The sequence below is a fragment of the Cygnus atratus genome, chromosome 2, assembly GCF_013377495.2.
Source record: "Cygnus atratus isolate AKBS03 ecotype Queensland, Australia chromosome 2, CAtr_DNAZoo_HiC_assembly, whole genome shotgun sequence".
NCBI lineage: Eukaryota > Metazoa > Chordata > Aves > Anseriformes > Anatidae > Cygnus > Cygnus atratus.
Genome location: NC_066363.1, coordinates 46,253,586 through 46,273,850, shown reverse-complemented (window position 1 = coordinate 46,273,850; position 20,265 = coordinate 46,253,586). Strand labels below are relative to the sequence as shown.

The 20,265-nt window shown below is 43.0% G+C and overlaps 1 protein-coding gene and 1 long non-coding RNA gene across 9 annotated transcripts; one reads left to right on the top strand and one right to left on the bottom strand.

The window, feature by feature from the left end:
* Positions 1-505: 505 nt before the first annotated feature.
* CDV3 (CDV3 homolog) lies at positions 506-16,358 on the bottom strand. Of its 8 annotated transcripts, XR_004779192.2 has the most exons (7): positions 15,837-16,248; positions 14,135-14,214; positions 11,918-12,054; positions 10,756-10,918; positions 9,641-9,690; positions 3,138-3,264; positions 506-2,689 (listed from the first exon to the last, which is right to left on the bottom strand). XR_004779192.2 is itself a non-coding variant. In XM_035549959.2 (6 exons), exons 1-6 carry the CDS (start codon positions 16,071-16,073, stop codon positions 3,260-3,262), a joined length of 672 nt encoding a protein of 223 aa, XP_035405852.1. In that variant the 5' UTR covers positions 16,074-16,248; the 3' UTR covers positions 506-3,259. The 8 variants fall into 8 exon arrangements, 6 of the variants coding, with proteins under 6 accessions (XP_035405852.1, XP_035405853.1, XP_035405851.1 ...); XR_004779193.2 differs by lacking the exon at positions 9,641-9,690; XM_035549959.2 differs by having other exon boundaries at positions 506-3,264.
* Positions 16,359-16,466: 108 nt separating this feature from the next.
* Positions 16,467-20,088, top strand: LOC118249695 (uncharacterized). The gene is made up of 2 exons (XR_004779186.2): positions 16,467-16,909; positions 18,386-20,088. It is a non-coding gene; the product is annotated as an uncharacterized LOC118249695 (long non-coding RNA).
* The last annotated feature ends 177 nt before the right edge of the window (positions 20,089-20,265 follow it).

The following is a 20,265-nucleotide window of genomic DNA, read 5'->3' as shown; positions in this document are numbered from 1 at the left end:
TTTCGCTATCTGGATGTCAAACACTACATCTCTGCCTTGCTTTAATCCATTTTTTTTGCATTATTTTTGCATTTCACTGACAATTTACTGTTTTACTTCCAAAATGCAGCTTTGTGTTATAGGAATTTTAAATAGGTGTAGGTAGTAGGTGAGACCCAAGGGGCCTATGGTGCTTTCATTTTTTTTTCATCCCTGCCCTCAGAAGCTGCTGCTCTAGAAGGGTAGTGCTGCTATCCACAGGTTATGGGCCTCCCACCCCATTTAGCTAAGCTTTAGAGATGTCCAGGAGCTCCCCAAGTTCTCCCCAAGCACATACACACGCGGGGTGCTTTTGAGCACTGCCTGTTCTCCAGGCACTTGTTCAGCACATACGGTGAGGGAAAAAGGGAAGTGAGGGGTCTTGGGGGAAAGCAGGCAGAAAGCAGCCCTACTGTACCCAGCACGTTAACCTCTATAAGTGCTTAGATTCGCTGAAGTGATGAGTGAACACAAACTGAGACAAAGGTGGAGTTATAAATTCAGTTGCTGCTGCTAAGATAAATTTATTTTCTTCAGCTTTCTTCACAGGAAACATCACAAAAGTGCTTTACAGTTTGATACCATTACTCTAACATGGGACAAAAAGACAACAGGTGTGTGCACTGCACAATTAGAAGTTGTCATATGCAGAAGCCATGATAGGTAAACCAGGGTAAAAAAATCTACTGACAAAAAATATATATATATATAGTTCAGGTTTTGAACTTAAATTATGACTATAAAGATATAATTATATAAATATACAGGCATCATTAGGTTCCTGTGTTAACTGTGGGAGGCCACACAGTGATTCTCAGAAATAGATCCTGTTGTACTCCACTTTGCTGATGCGGTTCCTGCTGTGCTGAACGGGCTCCCGGCCAACCCTTTTCCCAGCTAGACAGTATCGTTCTTTCTTTTGTACTCTACCGTAATCATTCCAAGGGCTTTATCTTCGTTACTTCAGGTTAACTCTGGTGGTGAGGCATTCTGGTACATCGTTGAACACAAATTCAGTTCCCTATTCGTTCATTTATTGGTGCGTCTTCTTCACTATTCTTCACTCATCATCTCTTTATTAAAAAACAAAAACCCTAGAGGCTAGACCATGCTGATTGCTATCCAACTCAGACAGTTCTCTTTGAGCTGACAGGCTACCAGTCCTGCAACCCTATTCCTTTTCGCTGATCACGGTAAAACAGTTGGGCTGTGCTACTCCTTTCATTTTGCTGTATTCTATTCAAATGAGGCTCTCACAGAGCCTTGGATGATCTAGGTTTAAATTCCTCAGCACTCAAGGATATCACACTTACTTGCTAAGCATTTTACAACAGATGTAGAGCTGCAGTTGTGGTGCTGGAGCCCTGACTGAAGGAATATAGCCTGATCAAGACTCATGAGTTCTTGCTTACAGATCTGCTTTCTAAATAAATGGTGAATAATTCAAAGCACCTGGCTAGAGCTCCTTGGCATAGCAGCATAGCTGAATTAAAAAAAAAGGGGAATATTACAGTGGAAAAAAAGGTCAAATACTTGAGAGATTTTTGCTGTCCTCTGAGTTGCAGGAAAAAGAATAGCAGAGCCAATTACATAGAAACAGTCATGCCAGCTTAAAGAGACAGTTTGCCTTCTACCTAATTGCCAGGTTAAGGACACAGTGCAGTCAGAGAACCAGCCAGTCGGGGGGTGCTGACTGGTCAGTAAATAACACACAGGGCTCTGGTCTGTGGTAGCAGCACAGCTAAGTCTTTTAAGATGTGTAGAAAGAGGTACGAAGTACTACATTCTGACAAAGGGTATTGCTACATCTGTTCTACCTCTGCTCTCAGAGGGCTTGGAAAAAAAACCCACAACTTCACCTCCAATTTGTAAACTTGATAACCCCTAGCAGCCACAATCATTTTTGGCAATCCTAGTAAGCACTACAGATTGAATACCTAACCTACAATTTATTTGAAAGCAAAATCCAAGGTATAGTCCTCTCAGAGACTGTTAGTAGCAGAAAGCAGCTGTTTTGTATGATAGTAGTCCAATACTGAGACAATACAGCTGGTAAGAGGTAGGCTGTACATCCTAACAGGCTTGAGTCCTCTGTTATACCACCTCTGCTGTGTTCACAAATGTAGCATTACTGGTAAACGCTGTCAGTACTTAGAGACTTAGCATTATTTACAGCTGGATGATCTTTATAGTACATGATGAGAGTGTAAAGAGATGAAACAAACCACAAAGACTAAGCCTGCCCCCCAGTGTTGCTGCACTGCCTTCATCTCAAATATCTAATTTCAATGTCCAGTTTGATATTACAGCAGGTATGTTATATCAGGCGTGCTTGAGCCCTTTTGATCGCTGGCCAGAGCAAGTAAGACATTTGCTTCAACTCTGCCAGAAACAAAGAGTAACCCAGAAATTTAAAACAAGTCTGCGGTAGGGCTTTTTCTCTCTTGCGCTTGATTCTGGCTGCTGTATCTAGACTTTAGAACTTCATTTGAGATCTCACTTAATGAAACTCATCTCCAGTGACAGAAATAAGGAGTAACTCCACTGAAACCAATTAAATCGGATCTCCCAGAGCCTAGCTTATATGCACTTTAGCTGCTTGTCATTGCATGTTCTCTTTTTATCAGCCTGTTTTTATGGTTTGAATCATTTTGTTATTGTTGTACATATTCTGAAAGAGATACAGAATAAGTTACTTGTTTTAGTTAAAAGAAAAACATGACAACATTTTAACTAACACTTTTCTGTAGGCATATTATTTGAACTAAAGCAGACAGTTATAACTTGATGACTTCAATGCTGTAACAACTGAGCTAGAAAAAAATGCAATACAGAAGATAGACAAGAAACAAAACAGAAAAGGTCAGAGTGAGTAAAAGTTAGTATGCCATGCTAGTTACTGGTAAGAAGAGTGAATTATATACATGAAACTGAAGACTTCAGCATATAGGGTGGCAAAATCCAATGCCCATAGAAAATTAGTAGGCTTGTCAGCACTAGGAAAGATGGTGATTGCCGGGGTAAGCTAACTGTAAACTCGGCAAATAGTGGCAAATGGATGTCAACAGGAAAAAAAAAACAAGGCAATGAATACTGGAAAGGCTTTAAACCACTCATACATGCTCTGGTGGATTCTGAATTAGTTGTGATCTTTCAAGGGGACGATCTAGGCATCACCATGGACAGCTTGATGAAGACATCTGCTCAATGTGTAGTTGCAGTCAAGAAAGCGAATAAGATGTTAGGCTGTATTAAAGACAGAACAATATGGAAAAATATTACAGCATATATTTCTCTTAGAGGGTCTCAGTGAATATTTGCTGTTTCATCAGCACCTTAAAAGGAGTGACACATTAGAAAAATACAGGGAGAAATGTGATCAGAGGCTTGTAGAAGCGGCCCTTTGTTACTAGAAAGATAGTAAGAACAAGGTAGTTTATTCGTAAAGGGAGGAAAAAAAGCAGATGATAAACATCTTAGAAATAATTCTCCTACCCACCATGTAACAGGACATTTCTCGAAGTCATTTTAAACCTGCTACCAGTCTGTTGATCTCATTGCTACATGAAAAATACCACTCATCATCACCATACGTATGCCCAAAAGCCCCGTGTTCTTCTTTAACGTTCGTTATTCTGCTAGCTGAACATTTCCTCTGAAGGAACTGCAATAGTTCATTGAAATTTAACAGTAATCATTTCTGACAGAGAATTGTCATGTCTGATACACATTAACAACTGTCCTAGAGATGCTGCGATGATAAAAATATTGGTTAGAGGAAATAGCTGCTGGCCAGTGCCCGCCAGAGCTCTGATTCATCTGCACGCACACCGCCTTCGTGTTCTCTGCTTCCATGCGGAGGCCCACTGTAAGTGCTGAGCAATGAACCTTGAAATCACCAGCAACAGCCGGCAAGGGCATATTCATAAAAGTTATTTCTTCGTGTTCCTCCTCCTGCAGTTAACTGCTAAACCAGCAAACAGTAAGCAGAGTAAGCATCTCTTCTGCATCTGTGTTCCTTCCTCTCCTCCCTTCCCAGCTCTCCCTATGCTTACTCCCCCCCAGCTCTATCTTCTGAACATTTCTTTCCCCCCAGCTCTTCTGAACACTTCTCCATCTTACTGCTTCACAGAAACCTCTACAAGAGGTAACTATTTCCTTTTGTCTTTTCTTCCCTTCACCTTCTTCTTCCACAGCCTGCCTTACTATCAGATTTTAGCAGTTTTGAAGGGAAGTTTATTCTCTCCCTCACATTTATTTTGTATTTGCATGCTACTCAACAAGACAAACAGTAGAAAGAATGTGTGTTTACATGTGGACAGGGGAAGAGAACTACTTTACTACTACACAATACCACTCAGTATCCTGACAACTATATGCTTTGATGAGTGAACATCTCGTTCACATCACTTGAACAAACTTTAAAACAGCCACGTTATAAGAGATGGCTGTGAGCAGACGTTTACTCATCATGGGGTTTGCAAAATACAACAATATTAATTTAGACGTATTCCATGTATGAACAAAAACATTATGCTAATACACTATTTAGTTAGCCAAAGAGAGGAAACAGAGGGCTAAGCCTGAACTTTGCCCTTGCCCATACAAATTAAACATCTAATTACTAATACTTGACTGGAGCATATATTACATTCTGTAGAAATAAGTTCTTCCCACAGTAGCATTAGGGTACCATATCAAAAGCTAATGTAAAGATATTTTTATACAGATTTTAGTCCTTCTGTATCACTTTCCACCAGCCCCAGAACTTGCTCAAAGAGCAACTCTGGCCTCACAACACCTCTGAGGTATTTTTTTTGGTACACCTCGGGAAACTGAGGCAAAGGGAAACTAAATTACTCAGTTAGCAGCAGCTCAGGGGAAAAGCAACGGTGAAATCCCACTCCTGGTCTTACACTATTGCTACAGAATGTGCTTGCTTCTTCTCACTGCAGTCATACGGTGATAACACTTTTCATTCTAGTTTTTCAGATGCACTTTTTCTGATGTTCCATTAACACTGTGGTGCTTTTTTAATATTAAAGCTTCATTAACCTTGCTATATGAACATGTATTCTAAGCAACTGTAGATAAACCCATGATATACATACCATTAGAAGATGCTTCATAAAAAAGGTAACGTCTTCGTAGCAATTTAAATCAGTGTCTCAGGTTTTTACCATCCAAGAATAGAAAGAAGTTTTCTTCAATATGAAAGAACTTATTTCCTAATATGACTGTTGAATTATCTTGGAAGTTTTGCTTTCTTGTTCTCTTTCTAGACAACTGGTTGGACAGCTTTGTGTCAAGGCAACCACCCCCCCCTCTCCAGGCACGCTTCAAAAAAGGGAAAAAAGAGGATACTTTCCCCAACTACTTAACTTCAAATGCTTTTGCTGATCTGAAGTTGGATGGATCTGTCATGTCTGGAAGTAGTCCTGACCTCTGCAGCATGTTTCCTCTTACTATCTCACCCTATACATTAAATACTGCTGCTTAGCAAAAACCCTTCCTATTCCTTCTCATTTCTCCCCACCCCCCATGTTTTATTTGATTGATTTCCACTTTTTTTTTTTAAAGGAAAGATTTGTTTTATTTTGCTTCCAACAGAACACGGTGAAACTACACCTGGTACTTCAGCAGCCAAGCTAGATACATGACAGTTATAACTTATCCAAAACAGCTTTAGCAGAAAACAAACCGAGGAGTCTGTCTTTTCTTTTCCCATCTGCTACAGCTCTTAAGTTCTTAGCTTGTCTGTATCCAGATGAATTTTTAGTTTTTCCTGAACAATTTTTTTGTCAAACATGTCAGATATCCTGCCCTCTTTTACTTCTTTCTGCATCTGAAAGCCACATGCAGGCTTAAAACTGCTCAAGCAGGGTTAATTTAATATATATACATATAATTATTGCAAAAGCCCAGAGAAGCAAACTCCAAGATGTGCAGCCTTATCAAATTTTGTATGGTTTCCTTGACTTAAACGGCATACATAGCTCAGCAGTGCTGCGGTGAAAGGTTTCAAAAGCCAACAGATGCAGTCAAACACCAAAAAAAAACACCCTAGTTCCCATGATGTCAGATTTCTAACACAATTTGTACCTTTAGTAACTCATCTACTCCTAAGTAGAAGAGAGTTACCTTGGTCATGACTGGTAAAGCTAGCTACAAAGAAAACCGAAGAAGCAGGAGAGGGTCGCTTCTGCTTGTCAATTCCTTCATTTGCAGCTAAGATGAAGCACAGCACAATTACACCAGTGAGTGGGGTGGATAGGGGCAACAACAAAAGTTTCTCCCCTACATTTCTCATTAGCTCAAATAAATACACATGCCAGACTCCTACAGCAGTCGCTGGGAAGTCCAACTGTTTCAAAATTGCTTAGTTTGACATTTTAAACATAAAGCACTACATCACCAAGAACCACAAATGCAAACTGTTCCTTTCCCAGCCAGTACTGGACACTTAATGTTCTAGCAAGTTGCTAATTTGATGGCCTTGGTAAGTTACAAAGTCTGTGGTTTTATTTTAAGCCAGAAAAAGTACTACTGAACCCTTGAGGTGGAAATTAATAACACACCATGAAAGTGTGTTACAGAGTTCCTGAGGCAGCACACAGGTACGTTCCACTGACTGGTATTGAGAAACTCACATCTACAACTGACAATCCTTCATTTATAGCATGAGCCTTCAACAAGCACTTTGGAAGAATGGAATTGGCATTCTTAGCATGCCTCAAATGAATGCAACAAACCAGAAAGTTGGACTTCTGAGTCCCAAAAACATACTGAGCTTCCAAAGAATACCAATTTCCAACATTTCAGGCATGCAGAACAATTAATTGTTACATGGAAGACACTGACAACGGGCATTTTGATAGCTGCTGGCAGTGATTTTTAACACAAGAAATGCTTCGAAATAGCCTAACATTCCTTACTGTGGAAATCTGTTGCATTTGGTTTTTTTCCTTCATGCCCTCCAGAAAGGAAACTGGAATGATATGCTTAAGCAAAGACCCCCAAAATAACCCCTCTAGTTATCAGTAGCAGATGGACTCCTCAGAGACTGCTGTACAGCAGCAACCAGACTTTGCCATTCTTCAGTGCAGCAGAGCTACCGTAAGTGAAAAGCAAATCAGAACTTCATTCACGTTCAATTCAGTCTCAAAACAGTCCTACGGTGGCAGCAAGACATTGACAGGTAGCAAACTCGACTTCTATGTATAGAAACCTATTAACATGCACTGCTGCACGCTGTTAGCCGTAGTCCGCCTGACCATAGTGACACTGACTATTACCCACTCCACGGCCTGTCCCTTAAGGGATCCAGATACACTGCATTTGCTCAGCTGTCGCAGGCTCAGAAGCTAGTACTAAAGGCAAAGATTCATTAGACTCCAGGATCCATGTATATTTTTCCATTTTATTTGATTTTAAGCTGTTACAGGATTTTCTTGAACTGCCAGAAGTCGTGCCCCAAAACCTCAAAGACAGTAAAATGGACAGTCTCATCTACCCGTCATACAGTAGACTAGAACTTGATTCACATGTACTGGTGATTTCGATTGCTTTAGAGCATTGGGAAAAGGTTTCACATTTCTACCACATCAAGTGACATGTCCATTTACCATGAATTCCACAGAAACCTTTAGCGACACATCAACAGTTTCGCTGGCAACAATCTATTTTCAAGGAAGATACATGGCTAAGAGCTCAAGGTATCAGTACCAGCCTTTCAGTGGGGTTTTGGTTCCAAATGAAGTCTCCAACTAGAAATAGTCTTTTGAGTCCTCTATTTAATAGCAGCTTCTAGCAAAAGTTTTAAAGACTTAACTCCACAAGGGCAAGGCCAGTTTTAGTTTGTGCACAGAAGAACCAGGTGAAACCCCACCCCACCAAAGTCAACAGCAAAATTCCCCTTGGCCTCAGAGAAGTAGATTTAAAGCAAGTCAACAGTTAATCAAAAGGAACCAACTATGCAATTCCAGCACTATCCTCATCTGCAAATGCACAGTACTCTCACACAAATAAACGAGTTTTGTTTTGTTCCCTTGTTTCTCTTGCCATTGGCAACTCATAGATGTTGGGTCTTTTTTTTTTTTTTGGCATTTACTCAGTAATCTCAACACTGGACCATGCCACTAATTGTACTTCATTTTCCTTCTGGCATAAGAAAAGAAAAACAGTTACAGCAGGACACTTTGAGCACTTGTCAGGTTTTGTTCACTGAACCGAAGTTACAGGCAATGTCCTATACTCTTAGTGTATCAGTGCCATTTTGCCTACTTCCATTAAATTAACTCAGAAATGACAACAACATAGAGAAGTCACTGCCTTCCATTATTACGCAACTTCCTGACTTGAATAAACACCATTTACGAGTTTCACTTGCAGGATTTCTGCCTCAAAAAGCCTGCAGGCTTCACCAAAGTAGCCAAACAAATAAGGCTTACCAAGCTTTAGTTATCCCTCTGTATACAAAGTTATTTTGGTTATCAAGCAACCATTGCCCTTCAACAGACAAATACTCAATGGAGATTTTTTTTTTAATCTGGTATTACTACTGCCATGTATCTTATATTTTTAACACAACAAATTCTGATGACTGTATTTGGAGTCTGGATACTTCGGTGTCAAATCAAAACTCTAAGTTCTAGTGCCTTAGGGTCAAAAAGACAAACTTCATGACAAAAAACAGCCCTATTTCACTATGATATTGTTATTTAAATATACTGCAATTTGATACCAGAAACAAGGAAGGCATTTTTTTTTTGTGGAAAATAGAAAAAATGCTTAAACAGGTAACTGTGAAAATGTCTAATGCAAACAGGCTGTTCAAATCCATCATTCCTCAAATCTGAATGAGTTTTAATTTGTTTTGCAATTACTTCAGTACAGCTATCTAAAAAGGTAAACAAACTACAGCTCTGCGTTATACTTGGATAGTATGAGTGGTATGGTATGCTCCAGAAGTCTCTAGTAGGCTATGGCTACACGTGACAGGATTCCTCAGAAGGGGAACAGAATAGGTTTTTCATTAAGGTCACTTAAATCTTTGTTATAGCAAATTGGAACCAAATGGCTGACTTCTGCAGGATTTCTGACAGGAATCCAGTAGAGCTGGTTTCAAGTTTCAGATGGCCACTAAAACAGCTGTAACCTTCTCTTCCAGAAGTTGTGATCCACATGGTGTCCACAATGAGTGCAGCAAGTCTGAGGTAGTCAACCTTTACGAAGGCTCAGTATCTGAACATAAAAAGATTTTGAAATGACCACTGGCTGTAGGTATCTTTCTGAGCATTAAAGAACTGATGACTCTTGTTCAATCATTTACATTAATTTGCCCCATATCCAATGGGGAAGTTGTAACATATTATGCTTCCATAGTGCAGGAGAACCAATCAGTTACGCCAAAGTAGTCTGCACTTGCTGCAGCAGATCCAGCAGAAATAAGGTGGCATGTTCATCATAGCCGTTAGCTGTAGTTTAGTTACCTTAGTAGAAGGGTTACCAAAAAAGCATTCCTTAATTGCAATGTGTATGCAGCTCTACTGATCCCCAAGCACAGCATACTGGTTGTCTAGCTGAAGTTTAAGTGCCTGGTTTTTTGAGACCTCATCCCTACCTCTAGTTTTGTGTTTTACTACTTCAAAGCTCTTCTCCATTTCTTTATCCCTATGGGAAAATAAATGTAATCAGTAAATATCTTATCTCTAGCTTGTGATTTGTGAATTTCTATTAGATTTCCACCCCATCCCAACAAAAAACATTACACTATGAACATAAAACACCAAGGCCTAGAGTTTTAACAGAATAACCAAACATTCCCAAGCAAATCTTGTAAAGCCTGTTCTCTAGAATCAAGCTCATCTTCCAGTACAATTCAGATTACATTCTAAGTCTCAATACTGACATTCTCAAAAGTAAATTTAAAGTGCATTTATGAAGGATAAGTTTTAGAAAACAGATGTTTGTTCACTTTCTGGTACACACAAGTTTTCACCGTAGCCCAATTTGTACCCTTACAGCCCTAACGCAATGACAGCATGTCTCACTTGCCAAGTAGACAAAGCCACACCAAAAATAGATGGAAACAAAGCTTCAGTGAGGCTGTATTATTCAGTATCACATTGAGAAACCAAAAAACATCAAGTGAAATAGGTACTGAGCTAGTTTTCTCATTTATAGGGAATTTATGGGAAGATCAGGACTCAAAAGCAGGGTGAGACTCAAGTCTTCAGCACCACAAATGCTTCAGCAAAGTTGGGAGGCTCATTTTAAACCACAGCTCAGACAGCATGTTTACAAATTTGCATTTGTATTAAACCCCATTCCTCTGTTTAAGTTGCCTTCACATCTCTGATGAGAAGGAACTGTGTTCAAGACATCCTACTCATTTTCACTGGCAGGTAATAACAAAGAGCCTCACCATAGCTAGTATGTAGCAGAACCAGATGCTGTCAAGAACAGAAACTCTACTTAGAGAAATCCCTCAGCAAGCCGATTAGGTAACTGGCAGTCTTGTTTGGCTACGTCCTGTAAAAGTTATTTCATGGGAAGCCCTTCCTATAGTTGGAAATTACAGTTAAGACCTTTCCCATCTCTTTGCCAAACAGAGACTAAATTCTTGGTTATATCTTTCCTCTGTGGAAAGATTTGGGCTTAATTCCTGGAACAAAATAAGAACTTAGAGACGGCAGTTACAATAAGTCTCCTAGGGAACTAATGGCATGTACTTACTTTCGACTGTCTACAAGCTTGGCAGTGGACTGCAGCGATGGGAATTGCGTATCGCTATAGATTTCAGGTGGTCCTTGCTGTGCTCTCCGTGGCCTGCCGCCCTCCCTGGCGCCAGGCGGCCTGTATACACCACCAGTTTGAACTGGTTCGGGGGGTTCTGTAACTGGTTGTAAGAACAACATTTAGGCAACCGAGTTAAGTTTGCATTCATCCCTAAAACCACCAATTGACAAAAAAAAGTGAAAAACTTACAAGTATGTTTTTGCATGTCTTAAAGCTCTAATATTTTGGACAAGGCAGGAAACGAGGTGTCACCAATTTAACCCATCCTCAGTAGCCTAAATAAAATGTGGCTCTAGTGTATTGCCTCACAAAGCTCAGGGTACCAAAACCACTGAGGGCTTCATTTATCTTTTTTTTTTTTCAATCTATTAGTAGCTTGCATTTAAAACTTGAGTTCTAAAAATATAATTATGTATTTGCCAAGTCTCATTCACAGCACTTCTGCGTATGCTGAAGAGAATATTCAAGTAATTCATATTTAGAGTAACAATCTACAAAGAACTAACACAGTAACTTTACTGCCTTACCTGTACAGACAAACAAAAAACCACAGCAGACCACTTTTTAAATGTATTTCCCGGTGGAAGAGAATAGTCTGAACTCAGAATCATGGCTAAGTAGTTTCTCTCCACAGAGACTAAGAATTGTATTTAATCAAAACTCAAGTCCTCTCCCAGTAAGAGGATTCATTTTGCAATGTCATGTTCTGCATACCCTAGAATTGATTTAAAAAAAAAAACTGTGTGCTACTGATCACTGAGCCTTACTCAGGGACTGACATATTAAACGTCAGATATTGGCTGAACACACACTTATTGTCAAAGCAATATTTTTAGATCAACAGAAACGCTTCCAACTGATTTTTTGCGAATTGCAAAGTTTAAATTTAAAAATGGGATGCTTTCCACCGCCGCCAACTCCCCACTTTGAAACCCAAAATTAAAAAACAACCTCTATTCATGTTTATCGTGCCTAAATGACAGCATTATCAATTAAGCTCCTCAGAACCCTTCACAGGAATAGGAACTGCTCCTTGCACTCAACCTTCTGAGCAGCTTAATTTTGATCAGAAAAATCAACAACTCTGAGATAAATTTACCAATTGTTTCAACAACAGGTGCCGGTGCAGGAGCTGACTTGTTCCAAGGCCCAGATGATCTATCTACACCACCACTGGTTTCCTCCCAGTTGTCACCAGGTTCTTCTCTTTTTTCACTTTCATCCTCTTCTTTTTCACTATGAGAGAATTTATTTTTTTTTACATATAGAGGTTTAAGACTCAACACAGATTACACAATCACCATAGACAAGACTTTCTGGCTACTGTATCAAAGATTTAACCAGACTATGTTAGTCCTGTAAGGGCTGTGCTAGTACTTCTGCCAGAACAGTTTTCAGTACAGTGCTACACAACTTGACAACTGATAAGGTAAAGAAAAAAGAAAGTAAAATTTAAAGAAAAAAGTTCAAAACATACTAAGTGATCAAATACAGTGATTTATTATTTTGAGCTTAAAGACTTTTTCCTAGTGTGACAGATATGCATTTAGAAGTGCGCTGAGATGACAACAGAAAGCAGGGAAGGGCTACAAGTCCAGCTTCTGTGAAATACTGGTCAGGTGGAAGGAACTGTGGAAAAGCAGTGGCAGAATACCAATGCGGAGGTCCTTTTTCTTATAACCACAAGCACCTAGAAAACACTCCTATATTACCCAAATACACATAAAATCTTTTTTTTTTTTTTTTTTTAAAGTGGCCAACCCAAAAAACAGAGACTAAAATATTCTATTTTTTTTTAATAAATCGCATGCAAAAACCTGACTATGTATTCTATTCAGACTATTTTGTTTTGCATAGAAATAGCCAGAGACTCAAAATAACGTGCTAGACCAAACTACTACAAAAAGCTTCATGGTATAATGGGACATACATGAAGGGTGAGGCTGTTTAAAAAAAAAAAAGACACTGATCAGAGCAGCAAAGCATGAATATAGAAGAACTTTATAACACACCAAATCCTACTAATCAAGAAGAGAGAAGCTTTCTGTAAAAGCAGTGATCAGAGAACAGTCAAAAATACTTAATTTTCAGAAATGTTAGATGGCCTTTCAGTGTTTGGCCACATTCAGTAAAAACCATAAATGCTTCTCTGTCTTATCTGAAACTACAGTCAAAAGCAGATGCCTACAAACCAGCAAGAACAGAGTAAGTATATACAACATTCTCCCCCCTCAGAGTACTCTGTGTCTTGTTTTAAGCTTAAAGATCTCCTGAGCTGGACAACTAAGAACCTCTGGTGGGTTTTTCCTCCATTTGCTTGTCCAACCTCCCCCTGAATCCACAAACTGAGCAGTTACAAAATCCTGTGACAAAGTTCCACGTGCCTGAAAATATGCCACAGCATCAAAAGCATTCAGAACACTGCCTTTGTCCAGAAAGCCACAGTACTCGCTTTTCAGTCCAACAGCGCCAGCAGCCAGGGAAGCAGCCCCACTCGTTACTTGTCCTTTTGGACACGTCATTAGCTGCTATGACACTCCGATGGCATGAAGAGCTGGTGGACCAGAAACGTGTAAGTGGCCTAAGACGACAGCTGTCTCCAAAGAGGAAAAAACCTCAAGAACTACATAGATCAGTGCGTGCCTGAGGCCTGCTCAAACAGTGAGGATAACATCTATTGTACTGGTTACGGGTAAAATGATCTTAAAAATGATCTTAAAATTGCAGTTTATCAATACCTGGACAATGAGGATTACATGACATTTTTGGGCTGAAACTAAGGTCATTAATACTTTTTTCCAGCTTGAAGACGCCTTTTTTTAACCAGTATAGACTTAAGTAGACTTATTTTAGACCAGACTACAGAAAAAAATCTAATGAAAAAGCAAGCAAAGAATCTTGGATGACGCTCACAAATGCAGTCCTGTGGGGTCTTGTCACAGAACACTGGTTTTACCAACTACGTTCTGGAAAAAAAATGCAAATGTTCAGGAATTCACCACAGATGGAGTCAGATATCCTTACATCAGTCAAGTGATTCAAGGGGAATTACTATCCTGCATTTCTCTCAGAGAAATTCCTATTTTGCAGTCTTTAAAAAAGGGAATTTTAAGCATTTGTTAAGAAAAATTGTGAACCCCAACCAAAATACAGACCCAAAACAAAGTGATAGATAACCTAAGCTACCCCACAGCAATCGGTTCTACACTAGCAGAAATATATCAGATCTCTGCTTAATTGGACTCCGTAGAGAAGAAAAGTTTTTAGAAATATGAAATGACTACCCTGGAGGGAAGAAAAGGGGAGAAAAAAGTACCTTATTTGCATGGACTGAACTCTAAGACCACTATAATCAATTTCTTCCTTTTGCTCAAACTCCTTCCAGTCATCCTCTTCCTGTAAGAAGAGAAAAATATAAAAGTTATCATCTTTATACCAAAGGATGAAGAGAAGGACATAACCAAGATAAGACAAAGAAAACTAATGGTGAAGGCGCAGCTCCATGGCCAATCAATCCATGTGCACCACTGCCAACAGGGAAAGAGATCCCACTCCCTCCTCCCTTAACTTACTGTATGCCATCTACGATGCCCTTGTGAGATGATTCTAACTCACTAGAACAGCTACAAAACGCCTCAGCAAAAAAAAGGCATTCAAGTGAATGAAAACCAAATCAGCACAGTAAAAAAGCCAAAGGAAAGCCAAGGCACAGCACAAAGTAGGGAATGGGACCGTGCAGTTGAGAGCAGCAAAATGCAAGGGCAAGACCTCTCCCTTTTACCGTGCTTTTATAACAGCCTGAATGCACATGAAGCTTTAGGTTTAACTTTCCATTACCTATTTCTTAGGAGCCAAACAATAAAGAATACTTGGAATAGCCCGCAGTAGATTTGTGACGAAGATTAATATTGGTATGTTCACGTTTTCATGTTCACAATCACATTTACAGCCTCTTTATTTTAAATAGTGTTTTTCTGAAAAAATATTAGTACAAAAGCGAGCTTCAGAACTACAGCAATTTTACTATACAAAGACAGCAGAACACTAGTCTTTGGAGAGAACTTGCTTGAGGTTTCAAAACGGGAGTTTGGTAGTGCGTTTGGGGAAAGAGACCCACCTAAGTGCGCCAATTTTGTCCTGCTCGATCAGCAGATTGTGGTGCTATTAAGGTAGGCCAGAAGCAGACCAGAACAGATAAGCAGTCCTCCCATGTTCCCCGTCACAGGTTTAACACACTGCCTAATTAGAAGGTTACGAGCTTCCTATGCTGTATTACTTGAAGTACGAAGACCTTGCAAGCAAGGTCTGCCAATGGCTTAGCCTCCTTCCTGCTGAGCAGCTGGGAGCACAGCTTGTTAGAACACCGGCCTAGGCCCTTCGACGTTATCAGCCTTTAGCAGAGGAACCGTGACCTGCTTTATAGCAACAGCTGACGTAGGAAGGGCTCTCTCGTTACTGCTCTGCCTGCTGAGGATTCAGTCTTTTTTAAGAGCGTGACTCCACAGCTCCAAGCCGGTTTAGATCCCCTCCATCTCCATGGAAACATTGCCGTTTCCAAATTAACGCACCTCTCCCATTTAACGACCTTTACTTCTGAAATAAGAGGCCCTGCCAGAAACTCGCTGTTATTTCACCCAACGAGGAGCAGCGGAGCGCTTTCCCCTGACCTCGGCCCGCTGCTGGCGCCACGCACCGCGAGCCCCAAAGCTTCTTCCGACTCGCTTGAAGCCGCACGCCAGCTGCCAGGCGCTCCCTACCAGAGCTCGGTTATCTTGCGGCCTCACTGCAACACGGCCCAAACAAAATAAATATAATAAAATAAAATAAGGGGGGTTGGCAGAGAGCCTCCCCTCCGTGTACCCCCGGGGGGCTCCGCAGGGCCGGGGCCGGCCGGGCTCCCCCCCCGAGCCGCCCGCATGGCCGGGGCGGCGCCGCTCCCTGGGCTGCCCCCTGCCGGCAGGAAGGCGCCGGCGCCCCGGGGCCGCGGCCGGAGGGAGCCGCGACCCTTCCCCCGGTACCTTGCTCTTGGCCGAGCCGCCGGCGGCGCCGGAGGAGGCGGCGTTGGAGCTGCCGCCGCCACCGTCAGCCGGGCGGGGACCTTGGGCCGCCGCGGTCGCCCCGGCGGCGTTGTGCGAGGCAGCGGCGCTGGAGGAAGAGGCGGCGGCGGCGGCGGCCCGGCTGCTGCGCTCCTTCCGCTTCTTCTTGTCCCGCTTGGCGAAGAAGTCGTCCAGGCTCCGCTCCTCCGTCTCCGCCATGGCGGCGGCGGGGCCGCTCCTAACGGCTGACGAACGGGCGGCGGCGGCGCGGCCCTGACTGACTGAGGGCCCCGGAGCCCCCTAACGGCTGCCAACGGCCGCTAACGGCTGCCCGGCGCGAGGAGGCCGCCGCCGCGCCCCACGCCGCCGCCGCTTGACACGGCCCGAAAGGGAACGGGGGGAGGGGGCGGGGCCTGGCGGCCTGACGCGCCCCTCGGCCAATCAGCGGCCGCGCGGGGAGCGGCCGCCGGCCACTCGCGAGCCTCCCCCGGGCCGAGGCGGGCCGGCGGCGGCGACGTGGAGAACGCGTGGCGAGCGGGCGCGGCCGCGGATTGGGCGAGGAGGGGCTGGGGGAGGGGTGGGAGAGGGAAGGGGGGACGCGCGTGCGCACTGTGGGGGGGCCCGGCGGCCGTTGGGCCTCGCGCGGCGACCGTTGGCTGCTTCCCGCCTCGGGGCAACGGCCCCGTGCTGACGGGGCGGGGTGGGGGGGGGCGCTCGCTGCCCTCAGGCGGCCCCTCAGCCCCGCGGGGACCGCCCGGCTCCTCCTCGCGACCCCTGGGGGAAGGGGCTTCGCTGAGGGGGGCCGTGAGGGTGTCGCCGCCGGCTTGGGGGCTGCGGGTCTGAGAGGAAGGCGGGTGGCCAGAGAGCTCGCCGCGGCTTCCAGGTGCCTCCTCAAAAGCTCTGAGTCGGGGCGCTTCGAAAAGCAGCCTGTCCTGAGTCATAATTACACGGAGCGCTGTTTGTGATGGCTCACTTTGCTGGTCAGCCTTCCAAAGGAGATGTACCTGCTGCTAAAGTGTGAGCCCACACGGGAATTACCTGTCAAATAACCGTAGGTGTGTATTGTAATGACGTAAAAACAAGCATGTTTATATCCGGACTTACCTGGTGTCATTTTATGCTTTGTGATATTTTCTCCTAAAAATATATGTATGTGTATCTTAACATAAATGAAAATTTATCCTGAAAATGTAGTATGTGTATATTAACATATAAATGAAAAGTGTTTCTAAACTTTGAAGAGTATTTGACCGTTTCTTTAATTTGTGTCTCTGAAAATACTGTTGCTTAGAATTTACCATCCATAATCCTCAGCTTGTTTGAAAAAACAGGGTAGGTAGGTGTCACCGTCATGCCACAGGAAGGGGTCAGGCACTCTGTGTCTTTCCCTGTGTTTTGTAGTCAGAACTGAATCACTGTAGTCAAGTGTTCCAGATTGAGAGATTTGTTACAACCCTCTTCATATGTCTGTCGTGCTGTGCTCTCCCTATATTGTTCGATTGCCACTGACATCCTGTGCTCTTAGGGGATTTGATCCCATGCAGAGCAGGACCCGACAACTAAAAGCTGCAAGCATGACAGTTCATCCAGTAACACAGAACGTTGCATGATCAATGACACTTTCTATTTCACGATAAGCATGATTACGTAAGGGGAGAACAAATTCTGTCACTGTCTCATTTTCCCTGCTCCCTTACGTGCTCCTGGACTCTCACCCTTTTCAGTCAATAGGACGCGGTTATGTGGAAGGGTGACACCAGGCAGCTCAGTGCCAGACACCCCTTGTGCTGAGACGCTGCCTTCCCTGGTGTTAGTGCCACGGTACTGCCCAGGAAGCTCACACACACCTCTGCGCTGCACCACGCCGTGACTAGCAGGCTCAGCCCCGATAACAAAATGCAACTAAGCAGACAATTTGTACCCCTCAGCTTTTGTAGCGGATAAGCTAATAATGGCCACAAAATACAGTGCTGGGTCTGATTCTGAGATACGCTTTTTGAATTTCAGCAGCTGGTAAAATATTTTCGTTGTGTTATTGTGGGTAATCCCTAGTACCAGGCTGACGAATGTGAACCTGATGCCTTTTTGCTGCTTTTAGCGTCTGCGTCACTTGTCCCTCGCAAACACAATACTGTAAGGCTTGAGTGACCGACTCTGGATTAGAAACTTAATACCTGTCAGGAGCAGAGTACCAAGAAAAAATTCAGCTGTTAAATCTGGAACAGACTCAACGGAAACCATAGAAAATATCAGCAATGATTTAGGCCTCTGAAGGCTTAGATACAGATTTAAAGACGTGTCTCAGTTGGCACTGTAAAGGAAGCATTAGTTATGCAGTTATGCCTGGATTTTCCTCCCACCTCTAGCTTTATTTTTATGCAAAATTGTGAAAATGTGCTGATGGGCAGAATTTGTAGCTCTCAGTGAATGCACTGCATTATGGTCAAGATCGCTGCTGCATAATATGTTAGAGCCATAAAAAAGGGTTGTTACGGCTATTGTTTCTTTTTCTTTTCCTCTCTCAAATTCAGTGATCCTCTATATGTGAGCAGAGGACGTTTGGCTGAAGAACGGCTTGCAGGCACCGGCTCGCAGAAGCAATGTTTGCAATGCGAGGACTCTGCAGCGTGCCGTGTGGCAGTGACAGCAGCATGAGCTCAGCAGGCAGGTTTGTACCGCACGGTGTATCCCTGACCGGAGTGACCAGCCCTTGGCGAGGCGCGGTGCTTTGAGCGCCTCTGCTCAGGTGCAGGTTTACCCAGAGGACTTTGACTCTCTCCTCCCCCACGTTCGCAGTGTGCAATGCAGCGTGCGCGTCATGGCGTACAGAGGTGCCTGAACTCCTCTTGTCTCCATCCTGTGGCTGTGATGCTGCTCCCTGCGCACCATGGTGCCTTTTATAAAGCCTGAGGAACAAAGTACTACTGCATGTAGGGGAGGTCCCACAGTGGTCACTGCTCGTGTGGAGAAACTGCAGAATGGGAAGGCAAAGCAGGTTGTGGGTGACGACTGCGAAACCTGGGCAAGAGTTAGGAGCAGACTTCCACTTCCAGTCATCCAGTGTTTTGTCTTATCCCACCTTCTTTGTACCGAATTATCTCCATCCTGTGAAATGAAGGTGATAGCCCTGCAAACTGCTTTGACATTTGCAGATCACAAGCAGAACACCCGGTAACTTTTAGGCAGGCATCTGCCTAAGGAAATGGGAGAAGCTGCCCTTAAGAAAAGTGCAGCTGCTGTGCAGGGCAGCCTGGAGAAGGAATCTGGTGGAGTCCTTGCCACAGCATGGGCCCTGGTTCTCTTCAGGAGCTTAACCTTCATGTCAGCTTTGTTCTGCTAAGAGTTTGCTGTAATTTAAGACCTTTACAGCTGGAAGGGAGTTGTGTTATGTCCATTTCACCACCAGTAATTGCCATCTGAAAGCATTCCGTGGTGGCAACAGCGTGTGGTGTGGAAGTGTTAAATTTTACACAGTGCCAGCTTGAAGTCACCTTAAAATAATCTTTAAAACATAGAATCAATCATAATAATGCTTTTGCTAAGACGTAAACATGAGGATCATAGGCTAGAGTACCAAATCCTAGCTGGTGCGGTATGTTCCTACTTGGTACGAAGTCTGAAATGAAGTGTGGGCTAGCCCAAATAGCCCAAATCTCGGAGAAACTGCTCTCTTGTATGACAAGGATGAGGGAACGTCATGCTTCACTGACATCAACACATAACTATTCCTAGGCACATCCAGTTAACAGCAACCCAAGGATCGCTGCCATCGCAGCTCTTGTACAACTGTTCGTGTGTATTTTCTATCATCCATCGCTATTCTTGATGGATTCTCAACTTGGTAAGTTCTGCACACATATGGAAGAAAGTGTTACTGTTGCTCTGAGGAGCCTACGGTCTGTAAGAGAAAAAAGGCTTTTGCCATTATCTTTCTTTTGGGTTGTTGTTGGTTAATCTATTCATCTTTTTTTTTTTTTTTTAATAAAAATCTTCCAGTTAGTATATGCCAAAAAGGGCTTTTATCCAAAAACTGAGAAATCGTCAAATAACTGTATAAGGAAGGACTTTCCACGTGTGGGAAAACGTGCAAGGGAAGGCATGGCACTTGCCTGCTGATTCCTCTTACTCACTGGTGCATCAAGTGTAGTGGATTTGGAGTGTATTTGATGTTATCAGCCATTAAAACTAAACAGCTCTGTTAGCTAATATTTCATTAAAGATCACAATATCTTCAGCCTGTCTCGTGTGCTATATGCCATAATGTTCTCTAACATATCCCATTTCTCGGTAGTCTTTGAGTCCAGTTAATAAACATCTTATCCCGCTTTGTAACTGTCCCTATTGTCAAATCCTGATCCAACAAACACAGTGGGTGTTAAAAGGATGTGACCTAGGCAGCAGACAGAACTGC